Consider the following 18191-nt stretch of genomic DNA (forward strand, 5'->3'; position numbering starts at 1 on the left):
TTATTTAAAAAAGGTGTGTACTGCCAATGATTTACTGTCATATCTTCTATTAATATTAGTATTTTTCTTACTTAATGTTCTTAATTTGAATACGACAAACTTTCTAATAATTTTAGGAAACAATTGATAATTTAAAACATGTTTAGCCGTAACCTGACTAAAGACAGATATTAAATAATTTTTCCAGAATTGTGCAGTGCAACCACTCATTTTTATTGTTATTATTTTGTACTGAGCAAAAACCACGAACATAACCTTGAATCAACTCAAATCAACTTGAATAAACGATCACATACGAACGCACATATTCGTGTGAGTGAAAGAGTGAAATGGCCTATATTTCTCTCTCACTTGTATTTCTCTCTCACTCGCTAGGAAATGCCGGACTCGCCTGATGGCCAGTCTCTGTTAGAGGGTCTCTAGTTGCCCCTTGTTTGATTTGAAGTTTGAATTAGCTGTAAAGTATAAACCGTAATAAATCATAATATAATATTGTAAAATTAAAGAAAAAATTAAGTCTCGATAATATAATATTGGAAAATTCATTATGCCAGCGGTTATATTATTATCAATTGTATTAGCCACATGCAAAAAAAGTGCATGCAAAAAAAATGTAAAATTATTTCGATTTCCAAAAGACGAAATTGTCCGTCAACAATGGATTAAAGCGTGTGGAAGAAATAATAAAAATATAAATGGAAAAAAAAGATGGTACTGTGAAAATCTTCATGTACTATATAATTGAAGATATTCCGCAAAAAAAGGCGTCTGCCTCTTAGTCTCTATTATCCGCACATAGACAATAGGTATATCTTGTAAACAAATTTTAACTACAATGGTTATGCGATAATTTTTATTCAAATGCTACAATTATTCTAATTGTTTGTTAGTTGTTTGTTTGTTTTTGTATAGTTTGTATTACTTTGTGTTCAAATTGCGCGGGGTGTATATGGACCTAAATTTCATTGGCTCCGCTCATCGTGCCGCCATTACTATGCGCAATGTTTCACCATGATCGACTGTAAGTAATTACGGACAACATATATGGATGTAGAAATCTTTTTGATATTTGCTACCGAATGAATACGCGATCGAGATGAACTTTAAAAATGACAGATATAAACGACTGATTCTCTCTGTAACGTGATGGCGGAATCAAATGACACTGTAGAAACGTCCGTAACAAAGTCTGCGAAACTGAAGGAGAAAGTTTATGGTATATTTTATTTAAGAAAGGAATATTTGCTTGCGTATAAGTTGCTCGCTACAAACTAACCTCACTTTTGCGAGTGCGATAATGTTCTAGTTCTTATCATTTGTAACCCGATAATAAAAGAAAATTGCAATAGTTTTTACTGCTTGATTTTTTACTATTTGCTATCAATGTATAAAATGTTACAGCATTTTTAAATTGTTCATTGGAATTGATTTAGCCTTAACTTTGTTCTTCTGAATTGCATTAATTTTTGCACTACATACATTTGATTTAAGCAGAAAATGTTAAGAAATCAGTTCAAAAAGTCATTACAAAATATTTTAATTGTAAATAATGTTTCTTTCACGATTGTGCAAAATTGATATTTTAATCTTTTTATTTGATTATTATCTGTAGTTCTAGTGCTGCTTATCACTGCATTCAATGATAATTTTATTTTCATTTAATTGATAATCAATTTTTTTTCAAAAAAATTTTTTGTTGATATTTATGCCATTCAATCTTGTTTCAATAAATATATCTTACTGCTATTTTTGTAGCTACAGTATTTTTAAGCACTGTTGCTAGTATTTCTGCCCTCGCTGGATTTGCCAGAGCAGTGGCAATAACCAGGAAGCAAGATCCAAAACATTTTGGAGATGGAATTTCTGGTATGAAAGGGATTCCCGAAACTGGAGCTTCATTAGCTATAAGAGCCCTTGGCTGGGGCACATTATATGCTGTCACAGGATGTGGCTTATTTTTTTATGGAATGTGGAAACTCTCTGGAGCTACAAATGTAGAAGAATTTAGATTCAAGATGGGTTCCCTATTACCAAAAATACCTAAAAATAATCCACCTCAAAGTAGAACAGAGTTTGAGGGTTTGACAGATCTATTGACATATATTTCTGAAGATTGGGGACGAAATAAGGAGGTATACTTGTATAACTTAATTAAAACATTAGATATTTTAATTTTTTAGAAATTTAAAGTGTCTAAAATACTCTAACACAGAAATATTGAGGATTGATATACAAATTTATATGATGATAAAGAAAAACTTCTTGAGTCTGTAAATTCTCAATCTTTTCTCTCTCTTTGAGCACCTTCTTATAATCAAAACATCAAGATTAAACTATTTAACAGGTATTTGACGAAAAATTTAAATAATTCATCTAAATTTTTTTAGGTGATAAATCCATACGAGAAAAATTTTTTCTATTTTGTCTAACTTATACATAGTTTCCTATGTGTAAAATTGATCAAACTCACAGACATCGAAAATAATAATCTTTTAAAAGTAGAGATTTTTAATTTAAATTTTGTACATTTTTAACAAAATTTTAGCTGTTTGAAATATACAACAATTTTTTCCTTAAAGCTGTTTTTACATGATAATATGAATTTGGACCGACGAAAATTAATCTGTTATAAGGTTTTTTATTTCTACTATTTAAATTACTAATAAGTATCTCTTCGTAAGAATGTCAATTTGCAAATAATTTATTACAAAAAAATATCCTCAGCTGGGATCAGAGTTCAAATTCTGGTTAAGACAATATTTGATTTACATCTATTTGAATTATTTAAGATTCTCATCTAAATTATTAATCATTAGCACAAAAAATTGTTGAATTGCTTGTCAATTTAATAAGTCAGATTATTACTCTGTTTTTATTCATAATTACGTTTCAAGATCAAAAAAGATTTCGACGCGCGGCTTGCAGAATCAAATATATGTAATAATTCGTATATAAATTTCCACAGAAATATTTAAGCACTAAGATCCGCTTTGACCGAATACAGGATTTCTCTTGTTTAATTAAATTTATTCTCATCGGTTCGAATTCGTATTATAATTTTTTCTATGAAAATTTACACAGTAAAAATATGTGAGTCATGTTTATGCTGGAGTGGTCATTGTGTTATTTTTTGCAGGAATAAATGCATATGTGATATCTCGCTCTGGATTCGTACTGGTCTTAGTTAACACACATATAGCAACATTCAAATCACTTAATCAGGATCGTATGACTGGGGATCGTACGATTGGGTCATGCACGGGTTTATTGCATGCATGAATAGTAATACGAATAGCAATTGAAAGGTCTTATGAAACAAGTTTCATGAAATTGTAAATTAAATTGCTGAAAATGAATGTATGAAAGATTTTATATATTTATTGTATTTAGATATATCTAATAAAAATTATTAAACGTTATTTCTTTTTTGTTTCACAGAATGATGATACATAAAACTCAATAATTTATACAAGCCAAATTTTTTCTTTATTATTTAGCTATTATTTGTCTACGAAAGAGAGAGAGAGAGAGAGAGAGAGAGAGAGAGAGAGAGAGAGAAGTGCGTATGCGCGCACGCGCGCGGGTGTGTAAAAATCTTGATAAGATATTTTGTTATATTATTATGATATTAACGAAACCTGCGTTATTTTTCTTTTGGTATATATAATGTTGATTTTTTTATGGTTCTTATTGAAAATATGTCATTTATGTTTTATATATATAAACATAAGATTTTTTTGTACATAATAAAATTGCAAATAATTTATGGTGAAAAAGATTAAAAATTTATTATATTTATTTCTTTAATTTTTTTCATTCTGATGATGAGATAAAGGTACGGATAAACTTATTTTAATCAAGTCACGTAATAATAGATTGCACGTTCTGTTTGTAAAATATTTGGCGAATGTTACATCATAATATCATACAAAAATGATATATACGATCACGCTATCAACACAAGATAGATCACGTTAAAAGAACGTGAAACTTGATATATTTCTGCAGAAAGTGGTAAAAAGTACAAAGGTGATTTTGAATTATGGAGAATTGCGCAACAAGCGATATAACAATAAATAATTAACGATGCGTAAAAAAGTGCATATAAAAAATTAACATGAACAGGAAATAACATTTGTATAATTTCTATCGGACATCATTAAAATTTATAAATAAAAAACGATCAAATTTAATATTCGCATTAAAAGCATAAGCGATTAATTATGTTACGTTTTTTTATTGCGTCAATTTTATGTAACTACCATCACCACACCGCATGAGTTATCGGTTATCCACGGTATTTCTCTCTCTATTTATGTGTGTGTGTATACTATATTTGATATAATATTTATAATTAAAATTAAAATACTACAAAAAATATAAAGAAAGTTATATAAGTTAAAGTTATAATATATCAAAATATTGCATTATTATAATTACGTATCAGAAATTATTTTATAATAACATTTATTTTTATAGATATTTTATGTAATATCGAACAACTTGAACGACAAAAACAGTATTTATTATGTGATCTGTGACCCATGCAGTATGGTAGACGTTAAAATGTTAAACTATTTTCTCACAATTGACTATTTATTGATTGATGATTACGTCTACACAACTAATTAAATAAACGTTAAACAATAAGCAATCAGAATATGTTTATACATGAAATAATTGTAGAATTTAAAATTTATGAAAAGAAACGTAAAGTTATTATTTAAGTGCCTTTAAATACTTTTCTAAATGTAAAAATATTATATAAATATTGCATAATACGTGATATCCACAATCTTTCTTATAAACGCTGCAATAACTTTTTATGAAAACCTTATTCGAGTCACTGATACTAAAAATATTTATGTAAGACTTAAACTATGCAAAAATGTTTTAATACAATTAAAATTTTTTATTTTTAAAGAATTTTTTTTACATTATTATAAAATTTATTCTGTAAATGATATCAAAAAATAGACGCACGATCAAAGATTTCATACATCCTTAATTCTTCTGACTTTATCAAATAATGCACTGTGCATATTTCGCGATTTTACTTTTACGAGCTAAATCTTTATTTTATGGATGACGAAAATTCTTTTTTTCTTTTGAAATAGAAATTTGATTAAATTATTGAAAATTGTATGATCTATGACGTTTATATAGGATTTATATAGTTGAAGCGATTTCAAGATAGGATAATGGAAAGTAAGATTTAGAATCTTGTGTTATGTAGGATTTATAAGAAATTATTATTTACACGCATATGTGTTTGATCTTATAAATTATTATTAAATAATACCCAGTATATATATATATATATATATCAATTGCAAAAGAGATATAGATAGTAACAAAAAATCATAATAACAATTGTGCAACAGCCGGTCGGACTTGAGAAACGTTCGCATACGTTTCCATAGTACATGCGAAAGTAGCTCTGTATTAATTACACGTAAAAAATTGAAAAGAGGAGAATCGCTCTGTTTCCTCCTTCAAGCGAACCTCCTCCTTAGGATACCTCCGCGCACAGGCGGACGCTAATTGGCTAAGGATCCTTGATTATAATCTATGTATCCTACGGCCTAAAGATCCTTAAAAAAATCTGCTAAAGAGGATCGGCAGACCGTAGGATCTAAAGATCGCATGAAATATGAATCCTGGGTGTTATAGACGCGAAAATTTCATCAATTCATTGTTTCATGAATCCTATAAGATAGATTTTAGGATTTTGTAAAAATCCTGAGAAATGCGTATCTTAAATATGCCTTATAATCTATGGGCTCGAGGATCGACAGATTTCGTGATTCACAAAATTGTCTTACGAGTCCTACGATGTAAGGATCCTGAGAAACATCGCACCCAAGATCTATATATTTTAGGACGTACGGCTCCTAGAATCTAAAGAGTTTTAGAAATACGATACCTAGGATTCGTGGACTTAAAATTCGATGGTTCTTAGGATGTGTGTACGAAATCCTACATGTGAACTCTATAAATCTAAATCCTTGTTACAGACGTATTTACAAGTTCTAAAAATTTAGAGCATGTACTTTAGGCTCTCTCTCTATATATATAATTTTACATTTCGACGTTTTAATGAATATAACAATTATAGCTTAGAAGGGAGACTCCAATACAGTAGCGAGTCCATATGTTTCCGGAGGCCTGAAACTAATATCTCCCATCTTAAAAAAATGTTATAGCAAATAAATAATGCATATTTATTTAATATTAACAAAATGAACATAAAACGCTTACGAAAAAATTTATGTTACGTAATTAAAAATTACGTAAAAAAATGTATGTATATAGTCGAAATTACATTGTTATATTCAATTTAAAAAATATTAACATAAATACATTCAATTAATATTTTAATGTACAATTATTTAACAAAACAATTTCGAAGTAAAAAAAGAAAATAGAAACAATCATGTATCATATTATTATTATTATTATTATAGTTAAAAAACGCATGACAGAGTTCATAAAACTTTAAGTTTTAGCGATAGTATCCACTGAACACGTGAATCCTAGAAGCCGTTAAACCCTAATATTTTCTAGCATGAATAGATCCTGGATGTATGGCTACGTCGACCAGCGGCGTGAGAAAAAACAGTGAAAGAAGAATAGAGGAAAATAGAAAGAGAGTTAGGAACAGAAAGAGAGAGGGGGGAAAGGGGCAAAAGGTAGAGAAAAGAGCACCCTAGTGTACCAAGTAACACTTTAGTTGGCTTTGAGCTTGTCGTTATAGCCGATGTGACCAGGTGCGCTATTGGCAAAGTGCTTTTTGTCGGTCTTCTTTCCAGCCAGGTACGTCTTATGGAAGAAACGCGCGAATAGGACAAAGTAACTCAAGTACATCGCGAAACTAAAATGGATATTCATGCGAGAAATGTTGCAATCCACGTTGCCGCTCTCCAGGTATTGATAGGCAGATATGTTGATAATGCAACCGATCACCATCTGGGCAAGTTGTAATGTGGTGATCACCATGGAGATTACTTTAGGTGGTCTGTACCGCATCGCCTTCAGAGCGTAGTAGCTGTACATGATCGAGTGGACGCAGTAGTTCATCACGACGTACCATCGCGCGGACGCGGTGTGCTCCGAATAGGAAAACCAGGAGTACAGTAAGACAGTAATGTGATGATACCAGTGCAGGAAGATCAGTGGCTGTTTGCGCAGTACGATGAAGATTGTATCGCCAAGCTCGGGTAGCTTTGACAGTACGAACAACCACGTCCAGAAGCCTGACACGCAATCTTGCTCGATAAAACTGCAATCAAATTCGTAAGATTATAAAAATCGCAATCATTGTATGGTACAATTATTTATCTCAGGTTACCATTTAACATAAAGAATGATAGCAAAAAGACTGTTTTTTCGCCCATTTTTTGGGCGGATTCAACCTTTTTTTTATGCCAAATAGTACTATATGATGTAACATTAATCCTAAAAAAATTTTTAAATGAGCATAGGCACGGTTCCGAAGAATAGTAGATCGTTCTCTGAACAATGAATCGTAGATAATCCATTCGACAGAATATACCCTCAATATTACTAATTAATTTCAGTCACACACATTCTTCTTTATGCAATATACCCTGACTGGAAATCATCACTTTCATCCCCTTGTATATCCGGAACCGTGCCTATGCTCATCTTGAAATTTTATTGGAATTAATGTTTTATCTAATAGTACTATTTGCCATAAAAAAAATTTAAAATTCAAGGTCCAAAAATAGGCGAAATTTGCCATCACTCTTTGCATCAATTTTCTTTTAACTCCGAAACTGGTCGCGTCCCGATCAATTTGCCGTATTTTTCCGTTTTCTATTTATATCTTTCAATTAATTGACATAATTATATTTTTATATAATCCTTTTCTTTCTATTAGACAGTGGTGTAGTCCTAAAAAAAAAAGAACCCTGGCGGTCTGGCGGATGCTTTGAGCGTACGATTGCCACGGCTTTGAAACATTAATCCATATATGGCGAAAGGAGGTACCAAAAAAAAGGTACATACAAATCGTGCCGTGAGGTTCGTCGTACGGATTGGGACGAGAGAAAATAAGATGGAGAGAATGGCTAATCAATGGTTAGCCATTGGTTATAGTAAAGCGTCCAATCACAGTATATAGTACATTTGGGCCCATATTCAGAACGCACTTTTATCGATAAAAGCGTGCTTTTATCTCTGAAATTCTATAGTATACGTGAAGTAAACTATAACATGTTAGCGCGCTAATATCGTTGTTAGCGCGTTCTGAATACGGGCCATAAACTTTATCTAAAAGATTCGATTGCTCCATGTTGTACTGCCATGTTGTTATGTCGAAATTCAGGTTTCAATAAATATTTAAATGCTTCTTTTTTTTCTTACCGTCTTATTACACAAACAAAAAAAAAATCGTTTTAAATAGGTAATTGTAGAAAGAATTTTGGCGTCACAGCACCAAGCTTGGCTTCCGAAAAAAGTACCCTGGCGCCGCCAGACCTCCGACGCGAAAAAAGTACCCTGGCGTCGCCAGGTCCCGCCAGGGCTCGACTACACTACTCCTATTAGATTAATTATGCTTGCGACACCGATATTTTTTACTATAGAAACTTACACAGAATTAAAAAGACGATTTAATTTAATCAAGATTATATAAATTTAACTTATGATAATTTTGTACTTTATATTTTATGTAACATTGAAAATAACCCGATCGGAGTCGAAACGTTTGTTTTTGTAATAATTATATCATGATTTAGTATTTATATATATTCATATCATGATTATTTGAATTAAAGTTGTTCGTTAAATTACTTGGCTCTTTGCCCTCTTTATATTTATACTGTTTTATATTTTTACATATTTTAGGTTAATATTTGTTAATGTTTTTTCATAAAATAAAGTTAAAATAAGAAGATATTATATAAATAAAATTATTTCCAATCTTTATATTTTTTTGTTTCTTAATTGATATATAAAAAAATATTATTAAATATTATTACGTTTTACGATAACAAGAAAGAAGGAAGCACAAAGCAAAGCCTATTCGGTCAAAGCTAGATCAAGATGCTTATTATCATTATGTGTGAATTTATATATCGCGTATGTAGTTCTCCCAATCGCGTGCCGAATTATTACGTTTTATTATTAATTGTTATTATATAATAATTATAATGCATATATATGCAAAATATAATATATTTCAAAATGACCGAGACAAGTTTACTAACATTCACGCGCTTCGAGTTAAAAATCTTAATTTTAGATTTTATGAAATTAACATTTAAATATTTTATATTGATATAATGAAAGATAATATTAATTGACTCGTATGATTTAAAAATCTCAGAAAGTGTAATGCCTATTTTATATTGCTTTTAAAAAGATTCAAATTAATAAAAATTTAAATTTAAATAATGCTACTATGATAAAAAAGCCAAAATAAATTTAAAGAATAATTCATTTTTAAATAAAAAAACATTCATTTTTAAATATGTTTGATACATATTAAACATATTCTTGAATAAGTATCTATTTGTTTAATGTTTATCGTTATTTAAATTTAGTCATTTCATCAAATGTAATTTTTATAAATACAAACAGTATATAAAACATAAATTTTATATAATTTTATAATCAGAATTACTTATTTTATTATTTAAATAGCTGTACGTAACTAATTAAAAATAAGTTTAAATTCCATCTATATAAGCTATAAAGATGGTAAATATCAAAAAAATAATTGATATGTTTATATGCATAAAAAAATCTCTAAGGTATTCATGGTTCAATTCTTATGCTTTGGATTGTCTTAAACATAATTTTCTTAAATACAGTTTCAAATGTCATAAGACAATCTTAAAACAAGAATGGATTATGAATACCGTTCTACGTATAATTATTAATACTAATTCTAATTATTAATTATATATACATAATATCGATATTATTATTAATAATTCTATTAATATCAATATTCATAGTTTGTTTTTACAAGAACATGTATAGCTGATATTCATAATCGATTTTTATATATTCAAGATCACCAAGTAATATATTGAGATGTTAATACTATTCTGTGGTTAACTTATGACATCTTAAGATGGTTTTTTAAATATAAGATCCGACTATGAATATCATAAATAAATCAGAGTTGCATTGGCACCTTAAGACATTAATTGAATAATTTTGAAAAAGAAATCAATTATAAATACTGATCAACATCTACTTTCAATGTCACTACTTTTGATAATGAAATGTAAAATTAATTAATAATTAAAAGCTTCAGGGATTTAATGAAACCGACCTTGGTATACAAATGCTGTGAAGCAATCCGTGATGCCTAAGAACGTGTATTAATTCGGGCGCCGTTCTAGTAAAGCCGATGATAGAAAAAGAAGCCAATAGCGTATTCCAAAGACACAATATTCCCCTGAGTTCGAATCTGGGCCTGCTGGCCATATAGTGTTGCCCGCCGAATATTAGGATCATATACAATCCGCAATAGTAGAAACCGTTCGTCCAATTCTTCATCATCCATTGCTTGGTCTCGTGCTGGCTAAACGTCTCCTCGAAATTGAAAATGTATGAATAATTCGGGAGCGTTACTTCCATATAATCCACTTTATTCATCTTTGCGTTTCAAGTCAATGTCTCAGCAATGATGAATTGGCAATTCTGCAACAGACACGGATCAATTATAAGATATCACTTTGCTAAGTTTATAAAATTACATCGCAAAATCTCAAAGTAGACGGAAAAAAATGTAAACACACTTTCGCATGTGCCGAGGATAGTCTTTTCGCATTCAAGTGGAATTAGCTTAGGTAGATGGAGCTTAAAATTCTAAGAAATCATTACGTGTATTTAAATATTTATACGTTTAAATTTTGTATTTAAGGTATTACAACATCTTGAAGGACGTTTTGTTCGCACAGAATTTTAATCCTACTTATTCACATAAATTCTACATTAAGCTGCTATTTAAACTTTAAATCATTTAGGTCATGACATACAGAAGATTAAGCAGTAAAACGCAAACAGTAAGAAAATCAACATTCAATTGGCTATTGTTTGTGATTGGTCAAGTCATTTACTACTTACGTTTTACTGTTTAAATTTTTTTGTATGTCATGGCACTACTTAAAGTTCTTAAGTCTTAGGTAATGACTTATAGAAAGCTCATAAGAGGAGCAATCCGATCTTATATTTAAGGTTGTCTCAAGTATGATCTCAAAATCGCTATATAATTATTTCATTGACTGTACAAAATAAAAAGATCTTACTTAAAACGATCTCAAATATAAGATCGAATTAATGGATAATATTTACAGTTTGATTATTTAAAATAGTTTTTAAGTGTAATTTTATGAGAAAACACACAGTAATCTCTTCTAATTTTGGATTTTTCCATGAATATGTTGTTGTTTAAAAAAAAATATGTTTCTTATTTTAGTCTAAAACAGCTTATCAAAATCGGAAGAGGACATTTCCACATATCCTAATCAAATGATCTCGAGAGTCCATCTAACTAGTGAAATGACTATCAATTTCACTAAGATGATATTATCACTTTACTTAAAATGATATTGTCATCTTTTATCTCCAGTATGATCTCGCTGCACAGTCATTTCATTGAGCCGGATTTGGAAACCGAACTTACGATAAATGCAAACAGATCGGACTATGGTCGGTACACAGTCCGCTCTCAAATTTAAGTACACATTAATCTCAAGTAAAAGATTATGGTAATTATTATCTCGAGATTTCGAAATGCCATACGATTATTTCATTGGCTGGAAGGAATCTTACGACCAGCACTCTTCGAACCAATATTCAAGCATAATTAATTATAAGATCTGAAATTCATCAGTTTATATTCGAGATTGATCTTATACTCAATCGGGTTATAGAGTCGTACGACTTCATCTAATTAATAAAATGATCGTACAATGTCTCGAGATCATATGATCTTGAATATAAAAATCAGACTACATAAGCGCGGTACTCATAATCTGTCCTTATTTCAAGTTTTATTGTAACCAATATCTTAAGATGCTAATGTTGCTCTGTAATTGGTTCACGACATCTTAAATAAAACAAACTGATTATGAATACCGGCCTTTAGATTCCAGCCAGCTAATGAAATGATCGTACGGTGACTACATTTACACTTCACCATTAATCGTGTTTAGTAACATTTGTAATTATTAATTATCGATATAAGGTATAAACGTACCAAAAAAAAAGGTTTAATAATAGTTACAAAATAATTTCAAAGTCCATTTAATATAATAAAAAATAACATTACTTATCTAAATATTTAATATTATCAAAAATAATATAAACAACCAGAATTTGAGACCATCTCGAAAACTGAGCTATGTCTATAGATTCCGCTCTGAAATTATTCTAACATTAAACGAGTATTAATCTGATTAATAGTGACGTGTAAACGTAGTCAGTGTTTCGACGTTACATTTAAATTTAAGACAAACTTAAATATAATGGCTAGTTTACGCCTCGGGTTTTAACCCTAAGAGATTCTAAATGAAGTTGTCAGTTCTAATCGAAATCTGTATTTCTTTGACTAAATTTTAGGATTTTAGGATTAAGACGGGGGTATAATAATCTAATTATGAATACCATTCTTGAGTTCACTCCACTTGAAAAAAGCACAACTTGCGATCCTCCAACGTTCGGGTTGCGCAGCCGCGTCGCGCACGCGTGAGGCGAGCGCGCCAATCCGAGTTCGACTCTCGATCTCACGCAATGCCGCGATCGATGCGCGAGAGAGACCAGGAGAATTCCGTCGCATGCTTTTTAACAAAGTCACAAGCTCGAAAAAATTCTGCTTACGCGGAATATGTCGGGTTTCGCATACGTCATTCGTTACGCATGGATTCGCCTGGTCTTCACATCACGGAAGAACGAAATCGCTGCGCGGTATCGAAAAAGTATCGGATAATTGAACACAAATTGCATCGGCAAATTCGCTGAAATTATGTTGTACAAATGAGGCTGATTTAAGTCACGCAAAATAAATCTATGTACGTCAAGGATAATTTTAAAAAAGGAAAACTGCATCGTTCTCCGACAATTACTGTCGGTTTTCCTTCAATTGGAAGACCAAAGTTTGATTATCAAACTAGAAAGAGACTCGAATGGCAAAAATGCAGCCACGTGAATAAAATTAAAGTTCTTGTTTGGAAATTAAAAAAATTTTAATTTTAAATTAAAACTACATCGTCTAATAATAATACAACCGGTTTCCTTCAAAAAAATCAAAGCCTGATAATTAAATTTTAATTTACACACAATTAAATTTTCTGTTCCGCAAGTACATGAAAAGGTAACTCTTAATTGACATTGAGCCAGAATTCCTTGAAAGAATTGAAATTAATACGACATTATCTACTGTAGTAACGATATTTATTTTAATGATTATATGATTAGAACGTCAGGCATGTCTAATAAGCGTTTTCTTGAAAAAAAAAAGAAACAAATTAACAATGAAACTAAGTAATGACATTATCTAGTGATAATTATTCAACGACGTGAATGTTAAATGTGCCCAAGCACTGATTTTCGCAATTCAACGTATACGATGAATAATAATTTTTAGCAAATATCACGTTACTCCTTCCAACAACCGATTTTCCAAAGCCAATGTTGAAACTGTGACGCTCGAACGGGTGATCCTACTTTCTAAGATCCGGTATTTATAGTCAATTTTTATTTCAAGTGCTTTAAATAAATATCTAAAGATGTTAATACGAGCTCCGTGATTGGTTCGTGACGTTTTAAGACTGTACTTGAGAGATGTACAACATTAAGTATATAAGAATATAAATACCGGCTCTCAAGAGATCAGCACGGTGTTGAATGTGTGATTATTAATGAATTAATAAATGAATGAGCAGCGTTTACTCACGCGGGAATTCCGTTACAGCGTCAAGTCCCGAGGATACGCCTCGCTTGGAAACGACTCTCGCTCGCAAAACGCTCGGCGAGGAGGTGTTTTCGTACCGTCTGCTCGATCCTAAATACATACGGGCGCGACAAAATGCGCGCGAGGTATTAGCGCGGCCTTCCATATCCAGGTCGTGTCGTCTCGAGCGCGTTTACTGAATGATTTCCGATCCACGCATATACGGGCGCGCGGGTGCGTGCACGAAAGAGAGGTGCCAAAATTCGTTTCATTCAACTCACACCCGTACACCTGCAGGCGGTACGCGCGCGCGCGCACACACATACATACCTAGGAATACGTACCTGGCTAGACTGGCGTTACACCTTTCGCCAATTTTCCCCCAAGTCGTCTAGAGCGAGAAGACGTTCGAGGCGGCCGCGTCGTCGTCCTCGGGCCTCGGACCTTCGGGTCCGGGGAGCTCGGAGCTGTCAAGAAAAGGGAATCTTGATCACGCCGCGAGCCGGCGTATTCGACGTGGGCAAGGCCACTTCCTATTGGAGCGAGAGCCACCGGGCGTCCGGTAGCACCGGCGCCTTTGTGATACACGAGTGAAATCAATAGATAAACAAATGCGAAAGAGAGAGAGAGATGGTACTGTCGTCGTCCTGCCAGTCGCCGACTTCTGTCGTGTGACTCACGATTCTCTTTCAGTATAATCCCACCGGTGACCGGAATCGTTTCCTCGCTCCTTCCGCGAGACACGCGAGCGATCTTCTTCTGTCTTCTTTCCTTATGTATAAATATATATATATGTGTGTGCGTGTGTGTATGTGGTTATGTAGCCGCTCTGTCTTCTTTCCTTATGTATAAATATATATATATGTGTGTGCGTGTGTGTATGTGGTTATGTGTGTGTGTGTGTGAGTGTGTGTGCGTATGATAGGTGTGTGTTAAGATGCGCCGATGTCTCCGTACGCGTACCCGATCATACCCGCACACACCACGACGAAGATGAGCCGCGCTATGCCGCGCGAAACTGCCTACCCGTTGTCTTGTACCGTTCTCGCACCACCGTGCGCACCCTCTCCCCCCGCTCGCCACCGCTCGCCTGCTAGCACATCGACGCCCGATCTCGCACAAACGGCGACATCTATCGATCGATCGGTGAAAGCTCCGCGGACCGTTAGTGCCGAGTTAGCCCGCGAGGACCCGGTGCGTCGGTAAGGCAGCGACCGTGCGGATCGACACATTGGCATTGCGATTAAATTGCATTCATCATTCATTATTGTATTATTGCAATGACTGCGGAGCGTCGACCGTCGAGCTTGCGTCTATGTTATTGAACCCGCGTGGAGGACCAACATGACAGGCAAGCAGAATCAGCTGGACGACAGCGAGGACAATCAGTCGCGAATAAAACTGATTGCGGACAAACGCAGACTCTTGGAGGAGAGATCGGCTCAGGTATGATAATTCATCCGCACCTCCCTACGAGTATGCAAATCAGATTTCAGCATATTTTTCGCTATACCACAGCTTATACGTTTTCTGTCTTTTGTTCGCTACTTTACAGAGAAACAAATGATAAACGGTAATAATTTTGTGATAAGAGCTGTACATGTTATTTAAAGCAGAACATACAAGTATAATCGAAGTAATGTATATTTTTAAATTAAAATCCCTGTACTTGCGAGACAAGATGGGAGCATACATAGAAATCGTTCTACTTCTTTCCCCTTGATGGATTTCTGATCTACTGTGGGAATCTTTAACTATCCGTCTACAATTGTATTTTTACTCCATTTTACTTCCTCCATCTACAATCTGTCTTTTTTTTGTCCAAGTCTTTTTATAGTTCAAATTTTTTACAGTTCTAAACTTTAAAAAATTGAACTTAGGGTTCCATTTTAACATCTCTATTATCAGAGTATTTTAATTTAAATATTAAAATTTTTATTTAATAAAAACTGAAATTTTAGCAATAAGAGTTTCTGCAAGTAAAAAATTCATTTGTGCAAAAAAACTTAAAATTGCAGAAATAGAATTAAAGATGGATTTGAATTAATTTTTACAAAAGTAAATTTAATATATACACAATGTACAGTTAATAAAATCATTATTTGTAAATGGTAATAGAATATGCTATGAAAGAATATAAAATAAATTTTTATTAATAGAGTTAATACAACATAGATTATTTTAAAATAGAATATCAATAGCATCTTAAAATAAACGCTATAAACTATCTATTTTTGTACATAATCATAAAAATAAATTTTGCAGATCGAAGCAGAAATCAGAAACTGTTTTGAAGATTTAACGAAACTCCTGCGATCTAGAGAGAAGCAACTGCTCCGTCAAGCCGAAGCCATTCACAGGCAGCAACTTTCGCTAATAGAGACTTCATTAAATTTCTTACCATCGTCAGTAGTGATCCTGAATGATAGGAATGAGTTAGAGGAACGAATACGCCAGTTTGGTAATATTGAGACACATGGATCAAATAGTATTACAGTAAAGGATGTGGAGCCATATAAAGTTGCAGATTATCAAGATGCTAACAAGGATCATGTTAGCTTTGACAAATCGATCACCAAACCATCAGACCAAAAAGTCACAAATCACCTGAACCTTCCACGTTGCAAGGATTTTATATCTGACTACAGAACTGTGCGTATTTCAAGTTTGCCTTCCACACTGTTCACTGATAATGACCTGCAAGACTCGCAGAATGAAAAGGCTAATGCATTGAAGATTTTCAAAGATACTCTATCCATATCAAGGTGCTCGCCTCTTTTGATCATAAAACGCAAACTTGGCCTGACACATGTATCCTTGGACGGACTGCACGCCTTTGACAAAGCATATTCACAGAATGTACAGTCCCTCGGAATATCTTGTACGACGACTACAGAATCTTCTGAGCTGGATACATTGATGAATGGAGTGACTGAAAGTAATTTGCAAGAATTGGATAAAGAAGTCTTAGATCAGGAAGATTCCGAAATAATCAAACGTCCAAAAGAACGAGAGAAAACCGATGAGCATCCTGTACAGATACGGCAGTGGTTGCAACAGATACTCGCAGAGACTGAGATAGAGCCTGCGATTTACGAAATCGGGCAGTTTTCAGAAATATCCAAAGCAAAGCTCTGTAACGAGCTGTAATCCTATTTGACGATTAAATTAGATATTCTTGAATTGTGTTTCAATTGGGGCCAAAGTTTCCAAAATGATGGAAAGCAAACTGAAAAGGCTGATCTAATTTAGAATTGCATGCCCGATATTCTTAATTTATAGTCTTTCGTAAAATACGTTGGAGACAGTGTAGTTTCTCCGTAATCACAGAGGAACGTAAGAAAGGATACCAAATTTGAATAATGAAGAGAGAAAGAGAAGAGAGAGAGAAAGAGAGTAAAAGATTTATTGTGTACATCGATAAACTTTAGTACCTTTGCCACAGTTGCTTAATATGTGATATTCCTTGTTAATACAACGAATACTTCTCACCGTTCTTAAAACAAAGATTGATTAGTGCCCTTTTGAAAAATGTTGTGCTTAAAAATCCGAAATTATAATATAATTGTTAAGACTGTTTTTATTCTACTAAAAATATCGCGTATTTATTTTACCGTGTATAAATATTTAGTCTATATAAAAACCATGTTTGTCAAGAAATTTTGACAGCATCTGAATAATCTTATTACGATAATTTCTTCAAGTGATATCTTTTTTATAAATAAAAACTCAAAATTGTACGACATTGTTGTAAATAGTTAATTTATCGTCGTATCATAATTCCAATATTTCTCTCCACTTACATGACTAAATTGTGCGTATGCATATACTTGTAGATTCTGTAATCAATTAACTCATTAAACGCTCAGTATTTTAAAGATATTATTAAATTTTCCCTCTCTCCTTTATCTATTAGCATTAAACAGAAATAATCTAAGATTATTGTTATTGCATTTTATCACTGCTTAATATTATTAAACAGATAAAATCATACTGAGAAATGTCCTTTTATTTAATACTGTGAAAAATGAATATCTCAAATAAATAAATTTTTTGAAGTTGTACTAGTAATTTTAAACGAATGTCTATAATTAATGATTAGAAATATTAATCATTTTAATTAATTTACATTTGTATGCTCACGCGCATAACTTTTTGTTTGTTTTATTTCTTTAATCCTAAACTGTATAAATCTGACATGTGTTTATAAATATTAAACGAGTAAGAAAATTATTTTATAAAATTATCAAAATCTGCA

General features: G+C 32.3%; 3 protein-coding genes across 3 annotated transcripts; 2 read left to right on the forward strand and 1 right to left on the reverse strand.

The window, feature by feature from the left end:
* Positions 1-1027: 1027 nt before the first annotated feature.
* LOC108778024 (transmembrane protein 242) lies at positions 1028-3335 on the forward strand. The gene is made up of 3 exons (XM_018545076.1): positions 1028-1216; positions 1756-2132; positions 3137-3335. Exons 1-3 carry the CDS (start codon positions 1147-1149, stop codon positions 3140-3142), a joined length of 453 nt encoding a protein of 150 aa, XP_018400578.1. The 5' UTR covers positions 1028-1146; the 3' UTR covers positions 3143-3335.
* A 3246-nt stretch (positions 3336-6581) lies between these two features.
* Positions 6582-14701, reverse strand: LOC108777926 (elongation of very long chain fatty acids protein baldspot). Its single transcript, XM_018544927.1, has 3 exons — positions 14278-14701; positions 10310-10680; positions 6582-7282 (listed from the first exon to the last, which is right to left on the reverse strand). Exons 2-3 carry the CDS (start codon positions 10633-10635, stop codon positions 6730-6732), a joined length of 879 nt encoding a protein of 292 aa, XP_018400429.1. The 5' UTR covers positions 10636-10680; positions 14278-14701; the 3' UTR covers positions 6582-6729.
* Positions 14702-15216: 515 nt separating this feature from the next.
* On the forward strand, positions 15217-17535 carry LOC108777925 (uncharacterized). Its single transcript, XM_018544926.1, has 2 exons — positions 15217-15379; positions 16199-17535. The coding sequence occupies exons 1-2, from the start codon at positions 15278-15280 to the stop codon at positions 17081-17083; spliced, it is 987 nt and encodes a 328-aa protein (XP_018400428.1). The 5' UTR covers positions 15217-15277; the 3' UTR covers positions 17084-17535.
* Positions 17536-18191: the final 656 nt, after the last annotated feature.

The sequence above is a fragment of the Cyphomyrmex costatus genome, unplaced genomic scaffold, assembly GCF_001594065.2.
Source record: "Cyphomyrmex costatus isolate MS0001 unplaced genomic scaffold, Ccosl1.0 scaffold474, whole genome shotgun sequence".
NCBI lineage: Eukaryota > Metazoa > Arthropoda > Insecta > Hymenoptera > Formicidae > Cyphomyrmex > Cyphomyrmex costatus.

Excerpts from the sequence above, each read along its gene's own strand:
- LOC108778024 (XM_018545076.1), top strand. The coding sequence starts at position 1,147 with ATGGCGGAATCAAATGACACTGTAGAAACGTCCGTAACAAAGTCTGCG. Across the intron at positions 1,217-1,755 it reads ACTGAAGGAGAAAGTTTATG|CTACAGTATTTTTAAGCACT; the intron begins GTATATTTTATT and ends CTATTTTTGTAG.
- LOC108777926 (XM_018544927.1), bottom strand. The coding sequence starts at position 10,635 with ATGAATAAAGTGGATTATATGGAAGTAACGCTCCCGAATTATTCATAC. Across the intron at positions 7,283-10,309 it reads CACAGCATTTGTATACCAAG|TTTTATCGAGCAAGATTGCG; the intron begins GTCGGTTTCATT and ends ATTTGATTGCAG.
- LOC108777925 (XM_018544926.1), top strand. The coding sequence starts at position 15,278 with ATGACAGGCAAGCAGAATCAGCTGGACGACAGCGAGGACAATCAGTCG. Across the intron at positions 15,380-16,198 it reads TGGAGGAGAGATCGGCTCAG|ATCGAAGCAGAAATCAGAAA; the intron begins GTATGATAATTC and ends TAAATTTTGCAG.